The sequence below is a fragment of the Pseudomyrmex gracilis genome, unplaced genomic scaffold, assembly GCF_002006095.1.
Source record: "Pseudomyrmex gracilis isolate BER0280 unplaced genomic scaffold, ASM200609v1 scaffold_16, whole genome shotgun sequence".
NCBI classification, from domain to species: Eukaryota; Metazoa; Arthropoda; class Insecta; order Hymenoptera; family Formicidae; genus Pseudomyrmex; species Pseudomyrmex gracilis.
The window spans coordinates 998,922-1,015,352 of NW_018020600.1; the positions used below are offsets into that span (position 1 = coordinate 998,922).

General features: G+C 35.2%; 1 protein-coding gene across 1 annotated transcript in view; it reads left to right on the forward strand.

The window, feature by feature from the left end:
• The first annotated feature begins 5,757 nt into the window (after positions 1-5,757).
• LOC109864017 overlaps positions 5,758-16,431 on the forward strand; it is a 40,195-nt gene continuing 29,521 nt past the window's right edge. Inside the window, exons 1-3 of the mRNA XM_020444794.1 lie at positions 5,758-6,905; positions 10,536-11,035; positions 11,508-11,565. Of these exons, the coding sequence (XP_020300383.1) occupies positions 10,688-11,035; positions 11,508-11,565 (406 nt within the window). The 5' untranslated portion in view covers positions 5,758-6,905; positions 10,536-10,687. The remainder of the gene's footprint in view (positions 6,906-10,535; positions 11,036-11,507; positions 11,566-16,431) is intronic.

Sequence of the window (16,431 nt, forward strand, 5' to 3'; positions counted from 1 at the left end):
TCATTGACCTTGCATCAACATGGAAATAAATAACTCGAAATAACCGATGTAGTGGTTGACGATCTTTTCACGCCGATGTATCATGTGACAGCTCTTACGTATGAAATGCGTACATACATAAGCTAATTACGTGTACGGAGAGATCATTAGAAATTATAATAATAAATCACTTTGGACAATTTCTTAGACGAGAATTTCGCTTACACGAATAGCATTATCTTGTCTTTCGTTTTTTTATGACTTCTTATATCGCCTTATATCAATTTTTCGGACAAATTGAATTTTTTTTGCGACATTTGATTTTTTTATTTTGTACATGTGAAAACATATGATTAAATGCAACAACGAAGACTACGTGAAATACGTTTACATTTATATTCTCTACTTTGCTATATAGCAGCAACTTCCCTATAAGGTATAAAAAAAATACGGAAAGAGAATGAAGGAAATGGAAGAAGAGAAGAAACTAGGACGTGCGGAAGAACACTGTAAACATTTCGATTTTCTATTACCGTTTGACGTCGTCGCATGCCAGAGCGAACAGACAAATTGTTGAACAGACAACTACAATGTTGCGAGAACCGTTAGAGTCCACGATAAGAAAATAACGCGCTCGAGATGTTGATATTAAATTATTCGACCGCGTGTAGCGTCCGACTGGCTTATCTCGAAGCAAGAATCCAGTTTCTCGATCGGCGAATGTTCGCACGGACGGTTCGCACGACGAGTTTTCTTTTGCGTTTCTTTTCTTTTCTGCGTACGTCACGACTCGCCGCCGGTTGTTGCGCCGACTTAGCGTACGCACGAGCGGCTCCGACACGCTACAAAATTTACGCGGTGCGACGAGACGAAGCGATCGGCACCGAACAATTCACGATCAATTTGATTTACCGCAGACATAAACTTAATTAGATCTATACCGCGTATTATCTTTGATGATCGATTTTTCTTGACAAATTCAGATCGTCTGTATTCATCAAACATTTTAAGATATTCAACGTTGTACACAAAAAAAAAAAAAAAAATTTGTTGTTACATAGCCAGTAATAACCAAGAACAATTAGCTAAGCCTACTTAATTTTTCTCTTCACCATCATTAATTATTTTGTTGGCACAAAAAAATTTATATTCTTGGAAAATTTGTCTTGGAAACTATATAGTAACTAATCTTTTTGCTATTCCAACAAAAACTTTTTCTATATAAAACAAAATTTTTGTAATTTCACAAATACAAAATCTCGTGCATCTCACAAATATAAAGGCATAAAGGACGAAATACGAAGTAATGGCTGAGCCAAATAAAACACAATCTTTACGTTTATATGATTTTATCAACACAGGAAGCCGAGAGATTTCTCCTATAAGTTTGATTAATCTTTTATTTGATTTATTAGTCACTACGCAATGTGTGTAAGAATATACGCGTATTTTCTATACTATCATTTATTTTGTCGAAGTTTACGCAAGTTACATAGCACGATATAAATGAGAACCTTTGAACACATTGTTTGTTCATAGAAAAATTTATATCAAATATGTGAATTAATAGAAAAATAACAATGAACATATTGTTATATATTTTTTCTGAATTTATTAAACCGTCAACTTACTCACACAAAAATCTGTGTCCAATGGACAGAAGATAGGCAGATCAAGATAGATCGAAAGATAGCAGGTAAGGACGGGAAGACAGGGAGAAACAAGATAAGTTGGTGACCTTGGTAAAGAGAATGGATTCTGAGAATAATTTCATAGCAAAAAAACTGTTTAAATAAAAGTAACACGAGTAATATATTCCAAAGCTGATTTTCGTTTCAAGTGTACCTAAATGGTATTACTGATATTACATGTACTTTAAGAGATTCATTTTTTTTAAAGTGATACTTTTACGATTTGCACAAATGTAAGAATTTTATAGAAAATTGTAATTGCGTCTATTCTTTGTACAAAATGAATATTATAAATTAGATATCGTGAGTGTTAGACGTCACACATTTCGTGGCTGTTCTTTTTTCTTGGCAGAGTTCATCACTGATGGGCGCTACATCTAAAATATGTAGTAAGTGGCATCATTTTTTTTTGACTTATTATCCATCACGATGTTTTTTTACACTTGAAACGAAAATCGTTGTAAGGTGTTTCTTTGTGAGGCATTAAAAAAAGATTGCTCGCGTGCATCAGATATTCTATCTGAGTTATGCGTATATGAATGCGCCATAATAGCAGGTGTGATTTCGCATAGGGTAACTCTGGAATTTGGACCGCGCCGCGGGTTTTATGCCACATAGGTAAAAAACAAAAAAAAAAAAAATAGAAAAAGTGAGGATCATTTTCGTGCAACCACTTTGTTACATGCCTTTATGTTAAATAGCATTGTGTTGTGATTTTTATTGTTACTTTTTATTAACAAAACCATCGTCGGTTCAGTCAATTTTAAATTTTTTAAAACTTTGAAATATCAATCTAAGTTCTATGTGTTTGAAACCATTATTCTCTCTCTCTCTCTCTTTCTTTCTCGTTAATACGCAATAAAGACATTATTGTTACTATTTTCCGCTGTCTACATGTAGAGTTTTGTCCTGGTTTCTTCCGTTATATTACAACATCCTGTTTTTTTTTCATCTTGCAATTGTACACACATGTACGTTTCTGAAAGTTGACAGCAATAAAATATATAATCGATGGAACCACATTAAGAGCGGCGAGTTGAGCGTTTGTTGTTTGATTTAAACTTATTATATATATAATATGTAAAATATATAGGTATGTTGGAAAATATATATTAAAGATCACGAGATAATTTTTATACAAATATAATATTTACTTGCTGGTTAATCGAAAGTCGAGAGAAAGTTTTCTCAAAAATTGGCTCATATACGTACAAGACAATTTTGCACGCTGCTTTATTTGAAGAAAAGACATTACGGTATTTTTTGAATCTGGTCGAGACCAGTCGCTGATTTTGATTCGCCGCGCCCGACACCAAGATGATCAGTGTTTTCCGAAATATATCTAGATAAAATTATCTAGATGTTCATCTAGATGTGATAATTGTTTTATTTTATCTTTATCTAAACAATTAAAATATATGACATCTTTATCTGTATCTCAGATAAGAAAAGTAGTATCTTTTGTAAATTATCTAAGATAATGAGTACGCTTTCTGAATGTGACTTTTCAGTACGGGATAACAAATAATTGTACCTCGAAGAAACAGTTTATCCGATAGCACATTTGAAAAACTATTATTTTCTATAGATTTTCTTGAGATGTATTATTTAATTTCCTAACTTCTTTAATATCTTAAAATTATCTAGATAAAAATCTCAACTAAATCATCTTTTATCTAGATATGATCAAATCGGATTATCTTTATCTTATCTGAGATACATACGTATATGTTTTATTTAATCTGTATTTAGGTTATTTCAAATTATTTAAGCGCAACACTGAAGATGATATCATGATGACCTGGCAGTAAGAAATGATCCACTACATATGCATCCCATTACAGTTAGGTTTGCTTATCTTGATCCTATCCAAGCATCTTAAATTTAATTCGATCAAGCGCATTTTGTGATACATTCGCGATTGCGCATGTAACACACCGTCTTTCTTATCGAAGCGATTCGGCAATCACGTTTGTTTTTTTTTAGCTGTCCGTCCTTTTGCTGTGGCAAACGGAATCCACCGCGCTCTGCCGTCATAACGGATATGCACTTACTTAACGGACTTCAAGCGAATTCGCCTTGCTACTTGACACTCGAATAACGTATACAATTTGATAACTTTTATCACAATTTGCTCTTGTTACTCGTTTCTTGGTATGTAACTGAACTTACTACTGAATTTGCTACATTTGCTCGTCACGTGGTATTGCGTGTTGTATTGCGCGCGCGTGTGTTTTGTTAGTACAAAAATTACATTGTGCAGCTTTCGTGACAAAGCCGCACCAAAAGTCTTTAGCAGTAGAATTGAGAGATAAAGTTTCTTAGATCGCATAAGCTATATAACAAATATATTACGAAAGCTCTTTCTCGGCCAGCATGGATCTTTCTTAATTTCTTTATCTTTCGTTCGTTTAAAAGAATTAAAACGGTGCAAAACAAAAAAACATTTATCACAATGAACTTTGACAAGTAGAAAAGAGTTATACAAAACGCTTAATTTTTTCTTTACACGAAGCAGTTATTATCTCGCTAATTTATTGCACTTGTAAATCGTGATGTATAAGTTGTTGTTAAGATACATAACAAGTTTTTTGATAAAATAAGATAGTTAATATGTTTATTCAGAATTTATTGTCATTCAATTATAATATAGATGATCAAGTATTTACGAAGTAATTGTTACAACAAAAAAAACAAATCAATGTAATGCGCTGTAAATTTAATGTACGAGGAAAACGCGAGACACATCTTATCTAATCATTGTAGTGATGTGTCCGTTTCTTCGATTACACATAAATATAAAGAATTTTGTTGTACGTAAGTAGCGCGTGTGCAATATACCGCACGCGATAACGTTACATGAACAATATTTAACGTAAAATTCGTATAAGATATATCAAATATTTTTTCGCGATTAGCTTCGTTTTACGACAGCAGTTTGTTCCCGCACACGCATGCATTTTCCTCATTTAAGTTTTATTCCCCGCCTATCTCGCCGTGATACCGTCCTCCTTTGGTTGTTTAAATCGCATAGTTCGCATGCAGGCGGAGGCTTAACTTTATGTTTTTACATAAAGGTGCATCAATAACGTTTCAATAACGTCTTAACAAAAGTACATGTGTAAAAAAGTATTAACATCTCTGTCTGTTACGTGATATTTAGTGCGTTTACACGGCGATTTCAAGGATGACGTTACTGGTCTAGCGCAAATAAATGTTAAAAGAAAATTAACGTATCGTATAGTCGAAGATAAAATACTTGAATTAATTTAATTGTTGATGCAACGTTTTGAATGTCGGTTTCCTTCATTCACGAAGACATCGCTGGCTCACAGAATAGCCGCAGTCACGTCGTGACGCCAATTGCACGCCGTTCGCACGTCACGTCGGCAACCACGAATAGAACGATGTGCATTCGCAGGCGCAAAGCGACATTTGGCGCTAGTGTTGTACGACGTATCAATGCATCTCTTTACAGTGATACGTTCTCGCGGCAACGTTCCAAAATACTCATAAATAAGACACACGGAGGTGAATTATTGATTTAAAAATATCGAGTCACAGTAAATCGAAGTCTGTACATACGTTTATCAAAGGATTGATAGATACTTGTAATAATCAAAAAACAACTTAATCAGACACGCGATTAAAATAAACTAATTAAATTATTATTGCTTTTTTCATTCATAAAAACATATGTCACTATATCTTCACCATGTTTTCTTTCATTTTAATTCAAAATCATCGGAAAAGATTTAATATCGATTCGCCCATGCATCGTTGAGATCGCTTGACAGTGTACGCCACATACACATATATAGCTCTGTACGTCGCACAAAGATAATCTACAACATTCGATCGTCTCTGTCGGTCGGACGGATTCAATCGTAAAACCTCGATGTTCCGTCTAAAGCCGCGTGCCACCTCCACTCGACCGACCACTATACCGTCACGAGAGTTTCTACCCCCGTCATCCCGCGCTCTCGCCGCGGCGGTAAAGTTCCCCCTTTTCCCTCCAACACTACCCCTTAGCCACGATGTTGCTCCCTTCCCTGCGGCCGTCGCCAACATGTATTTCGCGACGTGCCGTTGCTACCAGACTCTTAGTGAGTTACGGACTGCATGCAAGCACACGTCGAGCGCATTGGCGAGTCCCAACACAGCGTGTACACTTCAGTTCACTTTGCCTCTTCTTCTTGCCTTGACCGCTTCGTAGCTGCGCGTGTCGAGCGTCGTCGTCGTCGTCGTCGTCGTCGTCGGACTCTCACCTCCGGTTTGCGACCGATCGAATCGCGCGCTTTCTCGGTGTGTGTCCGACTCGGATCTCCGTGATAGGAGATCCGAGAGCGCTCTTGCATTAAACGATCACCGCCGAGCGGGGCAACAAAATTAGAGCGTCAACGGTGGAAAAAAAACTCCGCAAACCGCATAGGATAGCGGTTCCCGACACAGGCGAAAGGAGAACGGTGTGATATTTTGACTGGCAAAGAGAAACGGAGCATCGAGCAAAGTGCGCATGTGCAAAATACCCGCGACGCTTTAATCGTTCGCGTTTTGTTGTGTCATTGTAACGAGCTCGTAAATTATTCGTTCATCACTGAATACGCACATCGTAAGAGAAGAAATACGCAGGATTGTTTTCTGTCGTGACATCGCAATAAGACACGAAAAAATAAAGTCATATCCGTGTACCAGGCGAAGAAAAAAAGAAGAAGGTAAAGGAATATCAAAAAACGGGTGAGAAAAGTGGCAAAGAGGAGAAGAACTGTTCTTTTCCGGAGGCGGAAACTTCCTGTCGTCCTCAAACCCCCATTTCCCCTTCCCCACACTTATTTGTCGGTGTATGATCGTATCGCGTTCGTGCATCGCGCACGCACACGAGATAGTAACAGATTGCGCGCTGCACAGCACAGAGTTTCGCGCTCTGGTGCTGCCGTTCACAAGCGCGCGCGCACGCGTGTGACGTATAAACTCGAAGAATTATACACACTTCTCGATTCTCTCGATGTAAGAACTTGGCGGGACCAAACCGCGTTCTGCATGCGATACACATTGTTCGGATTTCTCGACGTGAGTCGCACCGACGAGAGAAGGTTCGCGTGATTGCTGGATACAGTGTTGCTGGCACACGAACACGAACAATTTATATCTCCCGAGTGATCATTAAACTGAGGGACAGCCGCATCACGGAGAGCACTTAGAAGAAAGAGGGAACAAGAAAATAGGAAAGACGTGGTAAGTTGTTTTGCGTGTTGTATAAAAATATATTATTATAGAGTAGAAGTTGAACGAAACAAAACGAGAAAATCAGCAAAAAAACGAAGAACAAATTATAAATCAGTTGTTTTGATTTATATAACGTTCTTTTTTCTCTTTGCGTGACACACGCACAAATTTACATCCTATTTTGTTTTAGTAAAACAATTTTTAATTTATACGTTTTGAACTACGTGAAATAAAAATAAGTAAAGTAGTAAGTGCGCACATGCGTCTATGAAAGTTTGCGAAAATAAGAACGCGCGTTCAAACTCATCTTATCTTTTTAAAAAATGCACATATGTACCTTGCAAACGTAAAGACTGATTTGCGCCTCTAACTTCGCGGCAAACTCAACTTTTAGTCAACCCCATTTGCATAGAACAGAAGTTCTTGAAATGTTCGTGCTATTCATTGTTTCATTGTTTTCCTCTTGCCGCAAACTTTGCGGAATACTGTATCTCAGTGTAAGTTGCATCAGTTTAATCGATTCCAAGCGATCTTTTATTCAGTTCCTTATCGATTTTAGTTACGTGAGAGAAGCGCGATCGGAAGTTAAGATGAGTTTCTCAAATATCGAACAAAAACTTTAATTTTGTAACAGTTGAATGAAAGAAATCTCTCTTTGTATTTTTTATTTTTTTTTTATTAATATTACTATTTTATAAATAACGCACACACATGATTTATTTTGTTTGTTTCACAACACATGAAGATATATTTATCTGTTTTGTAATGTTATCTAATTTATGTGAACAGGTTGCTTAAAAATATTAAACTATCATTGTGATTAAATATAAGTATACAATAGGTTAAAACTAACTCGTTTTTATACAAATTGAATATTTATTGTAATTTTATTGAATGTTAAAAAAAAGTTACAATACATAGGTATATAAATCAAGAGAAGGCAAGAAACAAAGCGATAGTAATATCGGATCAGGTTTTAAAAAAAAAAAGGAAAAGTTTGACAACTTAGATTAAGCGACATCGTTGGCGTGATTCTTGATACAGTCACTCACGAAAGTATTCGGCCCAAGAACCCGAGAAAGGTATTTAAATGTACTTTCAGGAAGACTTTTTCTTACTTTTGTTTTCTCAAACACGCGTTTAACATTTAAATTATTATTTAAATTATTGTTTTTATCTACTTTTTTTACAAGTTCTTAATTACATCATATCAAAAAGAAGATACAAAAAAATCAGCGTAATAATAAACAACGTAAAAAATATTTTGCACATAAAATCCTTCGATCGAGAATGCGATACGTATACTAAGATATGTGGTTTGTTGGCTTTTTCCGTACCCGAAAACTTTCCTGATCGACTGTACGCAGCCGATCGCGGCTGATGGCATCTTCGTGTATCGGCGATGTCGCGCCGGGAAGTCGTCGTTAGATAAAAAGTCGCACTATCAGAATAGAATGTAACCAGAAGAAGATATATCCGTTTCTTTTGCTGTGAGATCCGTTATCGAGATGTATTCGCGTTTGCGCCTATCTCGTAATAGTGTTATGACGTGCCACATGCATAATTTATCCAGAATGTTTTTTGGGAATATAAAATATAAATTTAATTATATATAATTAGGCACAAATGTAACCAAGTTTTGTTTGTGCATTAAGAGATCAGATTCTGAAATCTTCGTATGACATTTATGAATTACTTTGCTGCATCTTTTCTCTGTTCATTAAAAACATGAAAAAAATAAATGTCGTTATTTTTTAAAATCGTTAAGTTACATTTTTTCGAGACGGTTATGTGTTGGCACACATATTATATATTCAGAGATATGTTTATTTTCAAATTTATAAAGAAGATTAAATAAATGCATAATACATTAGCAAATGAATATTTTTAATGCAGATCATAGATTTGTTCGATGGAAATGCTTTGTAACAAAATACTATTTGAAATACTATACACAGTTCTGATTGTCTTAAACAGTGTGACTGTTATATTTAATTGGGATATTTGACAGCAAACATAAACTTTACGATATTAATGTATATTGACAAATGCTAGAGACATGTACGTATAAATTCGTATAAATAGATATATATATATATATATATATATATATATATATACATATATACATATATATACATTTTGCAAAGAGTAGATTATTGAATTAGTAGATATTGCAAGCAAGCTACTCGCAAACAGAATCTATTTCTACGTTAAGTGATAAAGTTTTTGCTATAAAAACTGCATTTGTTTCAAAGAGTTGTATGGAAATTAGCTTTATTGTATACATATATACTGTGCATAACCGATAATGTCTTCTTTATTTGCGTCGTTGAATTATCTTATATCATTCTATAGACTATCATTTTTTAAATGTACATTACAGAAAACTGTATAAATATTTACTCAGAATAAATCAAATGAACAATTAAAGCAATTTATCAATTTCCGTAATAATATTGTGTTCGTCGAATTTTTATTGATGTAACTTCGTAGAAGGTTTCGACGCAATTTATACGTGTAATGTCATTGTCACGTCATCGTCATACGTCAACATTCTATTCACATACACATAACGTCACTCAAACGATTGATCAATAATCTTTATTAACGTTGAGTCATATTATTTTAGTACTTTACTTTATTGTTTTATTTTATTATTTTTTATTGATAGTTTTTATTGATGGTGTTCAATCAAAATTACACCTCTTTTGACAATATTTGTAACTTTGTAAAACCTAAAGATTTTTATTTTTGGACGGTCGCCCGTAACTTCTTGTGTATATATTGCGATCTTTCTTAGACAAATGTTCATTTCTTAGACAAATGTTTAATGAAACAGAGTTTGATGCGCTGTATCTCTTGTACGGCGTATCTTTTACCTCACTTGCCACGATCTCTGCAGCGTTGCCAGAAGAAACGTATCTTTACCTCTGCTAGAGGTCGTGACTCTCGTGTCCTTCACAGTGGCTTTAGCCGTGTCAGAATTTATCATAATTTTTGCAGATGCAGTTTTATCCATTATCCATTTCAAGAGCTCAGGTATCCTTTATCTCGACTCGGATACACGAACGGTCGCTAGTAATAGATCTTGTAGAAATTTTCTTGTTACATCTGCTTTTCGTGACAAACACAACGTTCTTAAACATTTGTTTTTGTCACGTGTTTTATAAAAAAAAAAAAAAAATATATTTATATATATATACGTATATGTTAGGTGGAGTACAGTTCGACCATCATCACTTTGAAAAGGTTATTTTTTATATCGATCGAATGAATATTTTATACGTACAGACTAAGTATACTATTTGATGATATATCGCATATCGATTATTAAAGCATTAGACCAAGCTATGCTTGGCTTAAGAATTAATGATATTCGAATTTTAAGTCACACTTTAGATTATATATTATTGCAATATTTTAACTTCTTATAGGTTTAGTAGAAATATCAGATATCATTAGAAAAAAATACATAAATAAAATCTCACGAAGATCATGTAAGTTATTAATGCACTTGAAAACATTGTGATTATATTTTTTGTATTCGTATTTTGCCTTCTCTTGTAAACGTTTTAATTTCGTTTGTCTTTTTTTATAATTTAAACTGTCAAAAGTATATTGTTGTGTATGTTTCAGAAACGAAGTTACTTTGTTATCGAGGGATTAATACTCTGTGAACTCTTGTGGTCTATGCTAACGAGCCAATCGCTTATTTTGTACAAGATTATTATTCTTCTCAATTATTTAATTATACCTGTCTTAAGAACGAAGAAATCAGTGCCGTTAATATGAGCAATAAAACTAAAAGAAAAATAAGCGAGACGAAAGAGGAATTATCGGTAAGTCTAGTGAGAAAGAAGCAAGCGAGTGAGACAGAAGAGAAATCGGAAGTACCAGAAAAAAAGGGTCGAGCTAGTGGAAAGTGTTCAACCTGCAAAATACATGGCGTTGACGCACTAGCAGGTGCCGGTCATAAACACGTTTGTCCACATAGAACATGCTTTTGTATAAAATGTATAGAAAATGCGAGAAAGAAGGACAAATCGGCAACCGATATAAGAATAAGCAGAACGAAAAAAATATTTGACAAAAAACAAGAACTGACCAAAGAAATTGAAATTACCTTATCTGAGGAGGTTAGTCTCTTTTTATTTTTCAAGTTAACTCAGTTAATTCAGGTCTTGTAATTATTGCAGAAGTTGCACAAATTTTTCTGATAAAAATAAGATAATTAAACAGATATTTGGACTTGGATTATTTGATTTATATATCAAGGAGAAATATAGATATATCTAAAAAAATATTTAGAATGAATTTTAAGAAAATTTATATAACTTGATGAGGTTTTTTCGCTAAAATTTGTTTATTTTGTTATAATCAAAAATTATTATTACGTTGTAACACGATAGTCGCACGTTTATTTTTATCTTTTTGCAAGAATTCCAAATTTTACTAAACTGAAACAATTGGTAAATTTTTGCACGAGAATAAGCAGACTTTTAATTTGTAATTTTTCGGTATTTTGAAATCAGCCGTAACGTTGTTTTTAATACGTTCGTGATACATTGTTTTTAATATACTTGTAATTGATAATGTTTTTTTTTATAGAAGAATCCCTGGCCAGACATAAAAATGAATTTGGAAAAAGAAAAAGAAGGTGACTATTGTAAGTAGCATTCATGTTGTATTTATTTTTAGTTAGAAATTAGACTAGATAGAAATATCTAACATTTGCGATGATCATGAATACAGTCGTATAATTTATTTACCGTAATAAGTTACATCAAGCGCGTTACTGTGCACAACGATATGTTTTTTTTAATAACTGTAAAATTCACAAACAACATGTAAACGTTTACTGCGCCAGATATCAGTGTATGACATTTAAGTATCTCACACAGACAGCAGTAACTTGCACCATCTATAACGGATTATTTAATATCATGACCTTTGCGTTACGATGTGACGACTGATATTTATAGTACGATTACGCTTGCAAGAATAGAGGAGCTTTAATCAAATTTGCCAATGAAGTAAATATTATGGTTCAAAATTTGGAAATTTTATGAGATTTTTTATTTTTAATTAGTATACGTGATTTTTATTTATTTTCTTTCACCGTTGTTTACGAATGTATCTTACTTTTTTGATGAGAAAATTATGAACATTTGTTTTTCGAAATCCGAGAATAAATGTGCACGAACAAGATTCAAACTAACGCAAATCCGTCGTGCATTTGTTTCAAAACGTCGTAAATTATTTTCATATTTTCTGATAATCGTGCACGGAGATATCATACGACAATCATACGTGCATAAATGGCTTTTCGTGCATAATGCAGCGAAAGATTACCAAAGATTATTTTGTTAGATCGATACAGCGTTTTAGACGATGCTAAGACTATCTCCGTACCGTATATTGTTAGAATGTGAAAGAAATATTGTTCTTCACGAAACAAATTATGATCTGAATACGCGCGCGCGTAGATCTAAAGTGAAAATAGAAATTACTTACTTGTTGCTCATTCTGTTATTTTTTATTCTTTTCTTATTTTTTTGTTACTTTTTACGTATAAGTAATTTTTTGATATAATTTATTATTAATGAAATAATTTTAATCCCGATAGTAGCGCAATCTTAAATATTATTTATGGTGAAAAATCAATTGATATTAAAAAGCAGTACAGAGAAAAGGATCGTTCTCGACCCTTATATCAAGATTCTACTGTTCGATAAAACGTCGAAGTTCATAAACCCTCAAAGTATAACTGCATTCCGCTCGGTTTGTGGTTGCAAACCTAAAGCGAAATGATTGTAGAATAAATTATAATAACGAGATAAGTGAGACCTCCTCGGTTGCAGAGTTTACGAACAAAGACCAGCATTCAGTGCACTTAAGCAAACGAGACTATTGCTTACGCGTATACTTCCAAACATGAAATCGTGTATGATCAAAAATGTAAAAAACTGAAAATGAAAAAAAAAAGATTGTCTTTTATCGAGAGTACAGTTCTTGTTAAACCGTTATTACATTACCGTAAAACAACAGATAGAGCATGCCGGAATTATTTAACTTTTAATAATAATCTCGGAGAATTCGTTGGCGCGCATTTGTCATCGTCGCTTCAAGCCTTTCAGACACAGTGTATAAGCTCGAACGAGCGTACTTATAACGTCGTTCACAGTGATCCCAACGAAATTCAAGCCGCTCTTTCACTTGACAACCCGACCGAATGTTAACCCTAGTTTTACGATCGTTCTTATTGGTCGACGGGCCATGCACAACCCGGCTAATATAATACGAACTTATAACCAAAGCCGAAACCTAGAAGCACGTTCTTGCTTTTACGAGCCAGCTCGTTTTTAAAAGTTATCATTATTTTGCTCGCTTTCGGATGAAATAGTTTGTTCCCGGATCTAAATGAGCCGAAGGAATCAAGAAAATCTGCGATCTTCGACCACTAAACTTTAATTGACAACGCGATCGTCTCTAATGAAACGCATATTCCATAATACATCGTTTGTCATTATTTTATATTAAAATATGCTACTTCAATTTAAAAATTATCTCTTTCTTTATCTCTCTCTGTCTCTTAAAAAAAAGAAAAAGAGTATCTTAAATCTTGAAACTTCTCACCATTAACTACATGTTTTACACGAACGGGGAAAGGAGTAAACGGGACTCATCATCGTTCTTGGAAAGTTAATCGAAGAAGAGTTTGTGGTTGCCATGAGAAACGGAACAAATTCTCGTTTTTTTTCTAGCAATCATTTCGAAACTTTTACGACAGTTCTCCTTTGGCGCTGATTTTACTGACAATCCTACTCGTAAATCTCGCGAAAAGTCTGGTATCGGCTCATTTTTTTTTTTGTTTGATCAACACGCGATGACATTTCATCGCACTTACTGTTCACAAAAAAATCTATGATTATATTCATGTGGATTCTTTGATTGAGTATCGATAGTTTTCTCAAATAGAAAAAAAGTGCCGTCAGAAATATGGTTTTATAAAATTAAAATGTACTTTTATTGGTATCGTTTGACAGAGATGATTATCCGTAAAGTCTTAATGTTCGTTACCGACGTTCGTTTTTATCATTTCAGACGCGTTTCACAGATTCCATTAAACATACGCAGTGCATTTGTGCTTTCACACATTTGCTCGAATTTCAAAAGCTTTCCAGCTGGGCGAGTTTTTTTTTCCTCCGCGACTAAGTCGATTTTACGACACGACCAGAGAAGCCTGTTAGACGAATCCTTCGCGTGGTCGCTCTAACAGCAAGCGTTTCTGCATCGCATTTGACTCATCTCTCTTTCTCGTGAATATCACCCTTTGTACCGGATCTTTGTTACTGCCATCGTCGTTGTCACTGATGCGAAAGTTACGACGCGACGGCGACGATACGTACAATGCATACCGGCAAAATTCGATTCCTCGCCTTCGCTTTCGCGTCAGATACTGACACGATGAGATTCGTAAGAATTGGATCCAGCTGTAAGTTTTATTGTATCTTCCAAATCGTCTCCAAAATGCATCAAAGATTTTTGTAAAACAATTTTATATTTGTGAGATTAATCCTGTCGATCTCATTAGATATGTGAGTCGTACGAATCAAAAAATGGTTTACTCATATGTGCAAAACAGGATTGACCACCTGGAGACGGCGCGGCGCTCCGATAAAGATGCGTATAAGAACGATAGCGTAAAACTGATCACAGTTTAGTAAGCCAAGCCGGTTTTTTTTACGATGTAATACGGGGCTAAATGATCTGTCACTTTCTTTCCCCTCATATGTTTGTCTCTTTGTCTATTCAGGAACAGCTTACACCACTATTACAAAAAGTCGTAAAATATTACGATGACTGGTGTTTTAATAACGATTTGACGACAATGGACATTTCTGCGCGTGAATACACACGCTTATTGCATTTGTCTTCTTCGTTGTTTACGCAAAAAAATAAAGAAAACAAATCCAAATTAAAAACGAGAAATTTGCAAACGTGAGAGTGCTTCATTTTCATTCTCGCGAAACGTCTCACCATGAACCAATGTTGTGTGTGCGGAGTCCTAAAATTTTTACGGTCTTCTACTCTTCTACTCCTCTTCGAGAGGCCAACGATCCTCGCGGCATCTCGAGTAGTCTCCCGGGTGTGTTTATGGTTTCTACGTCTCCTTTTCTCTCTTTTCGACCGCGACACTCTTTTTCTTTCTGCATTGCGCGTCCCGTTCGCGCATCGGTAGACAACAGTAGCAACTCGTGTATGAAAGACAAGATAAATTGTCTCACCTCGATGTCTTAGAAACACGATGTCATCAGTTTCGTTGTTGAAAATTCATCACGGATAATGACAGATGCTTTTATTGCTGATTCTGATTTATCACACAGAACGATCAAGTTACGATCGCATCTCTCTTTCTTCTTTATTTTTTTCTTTTTTTTTTTTTTTTACCGCGAATACGCGCATGTATATGTGAGTATGTATTGCGCGGTAGCCAAGCAAGGATTTTATGCGAACGCTTGACAGAATAGAATTTTACTGCTTCCGAAATGTCGCGCGTCTCTCATAAAAGCCGCCCGCGTTCATGACCGTTTCTTCGTTCGGCTGCTTCCGCTGAAACTTATTGCGATTCCGCGTTGACTATTTTTATAGGCTACGAAGGAATCGTTGCGGAAGATTCACTGGTTATAAAAAATATCTTTTTATTAAAATGGAAATGAGATAAAATAACACTAACGATCAGGCGCAGTGTTGATCATAAAATCATATTTTCAATATTTTACATATGGTTAAAAAAAAAAAAAAAAAAAAACAGAAAACCAAAACAACATTCTCGATATCAGAAAAGACACGCGAAGGTTTTTGATTCACTCATCTGACGTGTAATATTATGGTTATTATAAAAAATAACCATTTTTGAATACGCGTTGGCGTAATTGTGAAACGCGGTGCCGGGCATCCCTTGTCGACGAAACGGATCCTCACAGTCTCGGTAACGGTGATGGCAGCGGTCGGGTTTCGATTACGCGCGGTGACACAACAGTATCATTGCTACAAAGCCGTCTCCGAGCTCAACTGTACACGCAGCGTGCGGTCCAACGCGGCGCTGGACGACGATCTGCAGGCGAGCGAGACGCGTTTGACCATGCAACATGAGCTCTTCATGACAAGCTCGAAATACGCGAATTCTCTCGGCTAACGTGTCTCTTCGATGTGTTAAAAACGACCGTCGCTCTACCTGCTGCAGCTCCGAACATCATCGTCAGAGCGACATGATAACACTACACTTTCAGCACTTATGCAGAATATTTCTCACGTTATATGGCAAAGTAACGCAATGTTTATCACACACAAATGTCTTTATCTCATTCTCTTCTAGCGCTCGCTCGACGAATCTTTCGCTTTTCGCGTTGCGTCATGTAACTCGGAAGTAGTTTGCGATGAAATTGTTCGAGCGCGAGAATAGCAGAATTTACGACTGTCCGGAAGTCTTACGATCCTTTTATACGACTCGGACGCACAATTCGCATTT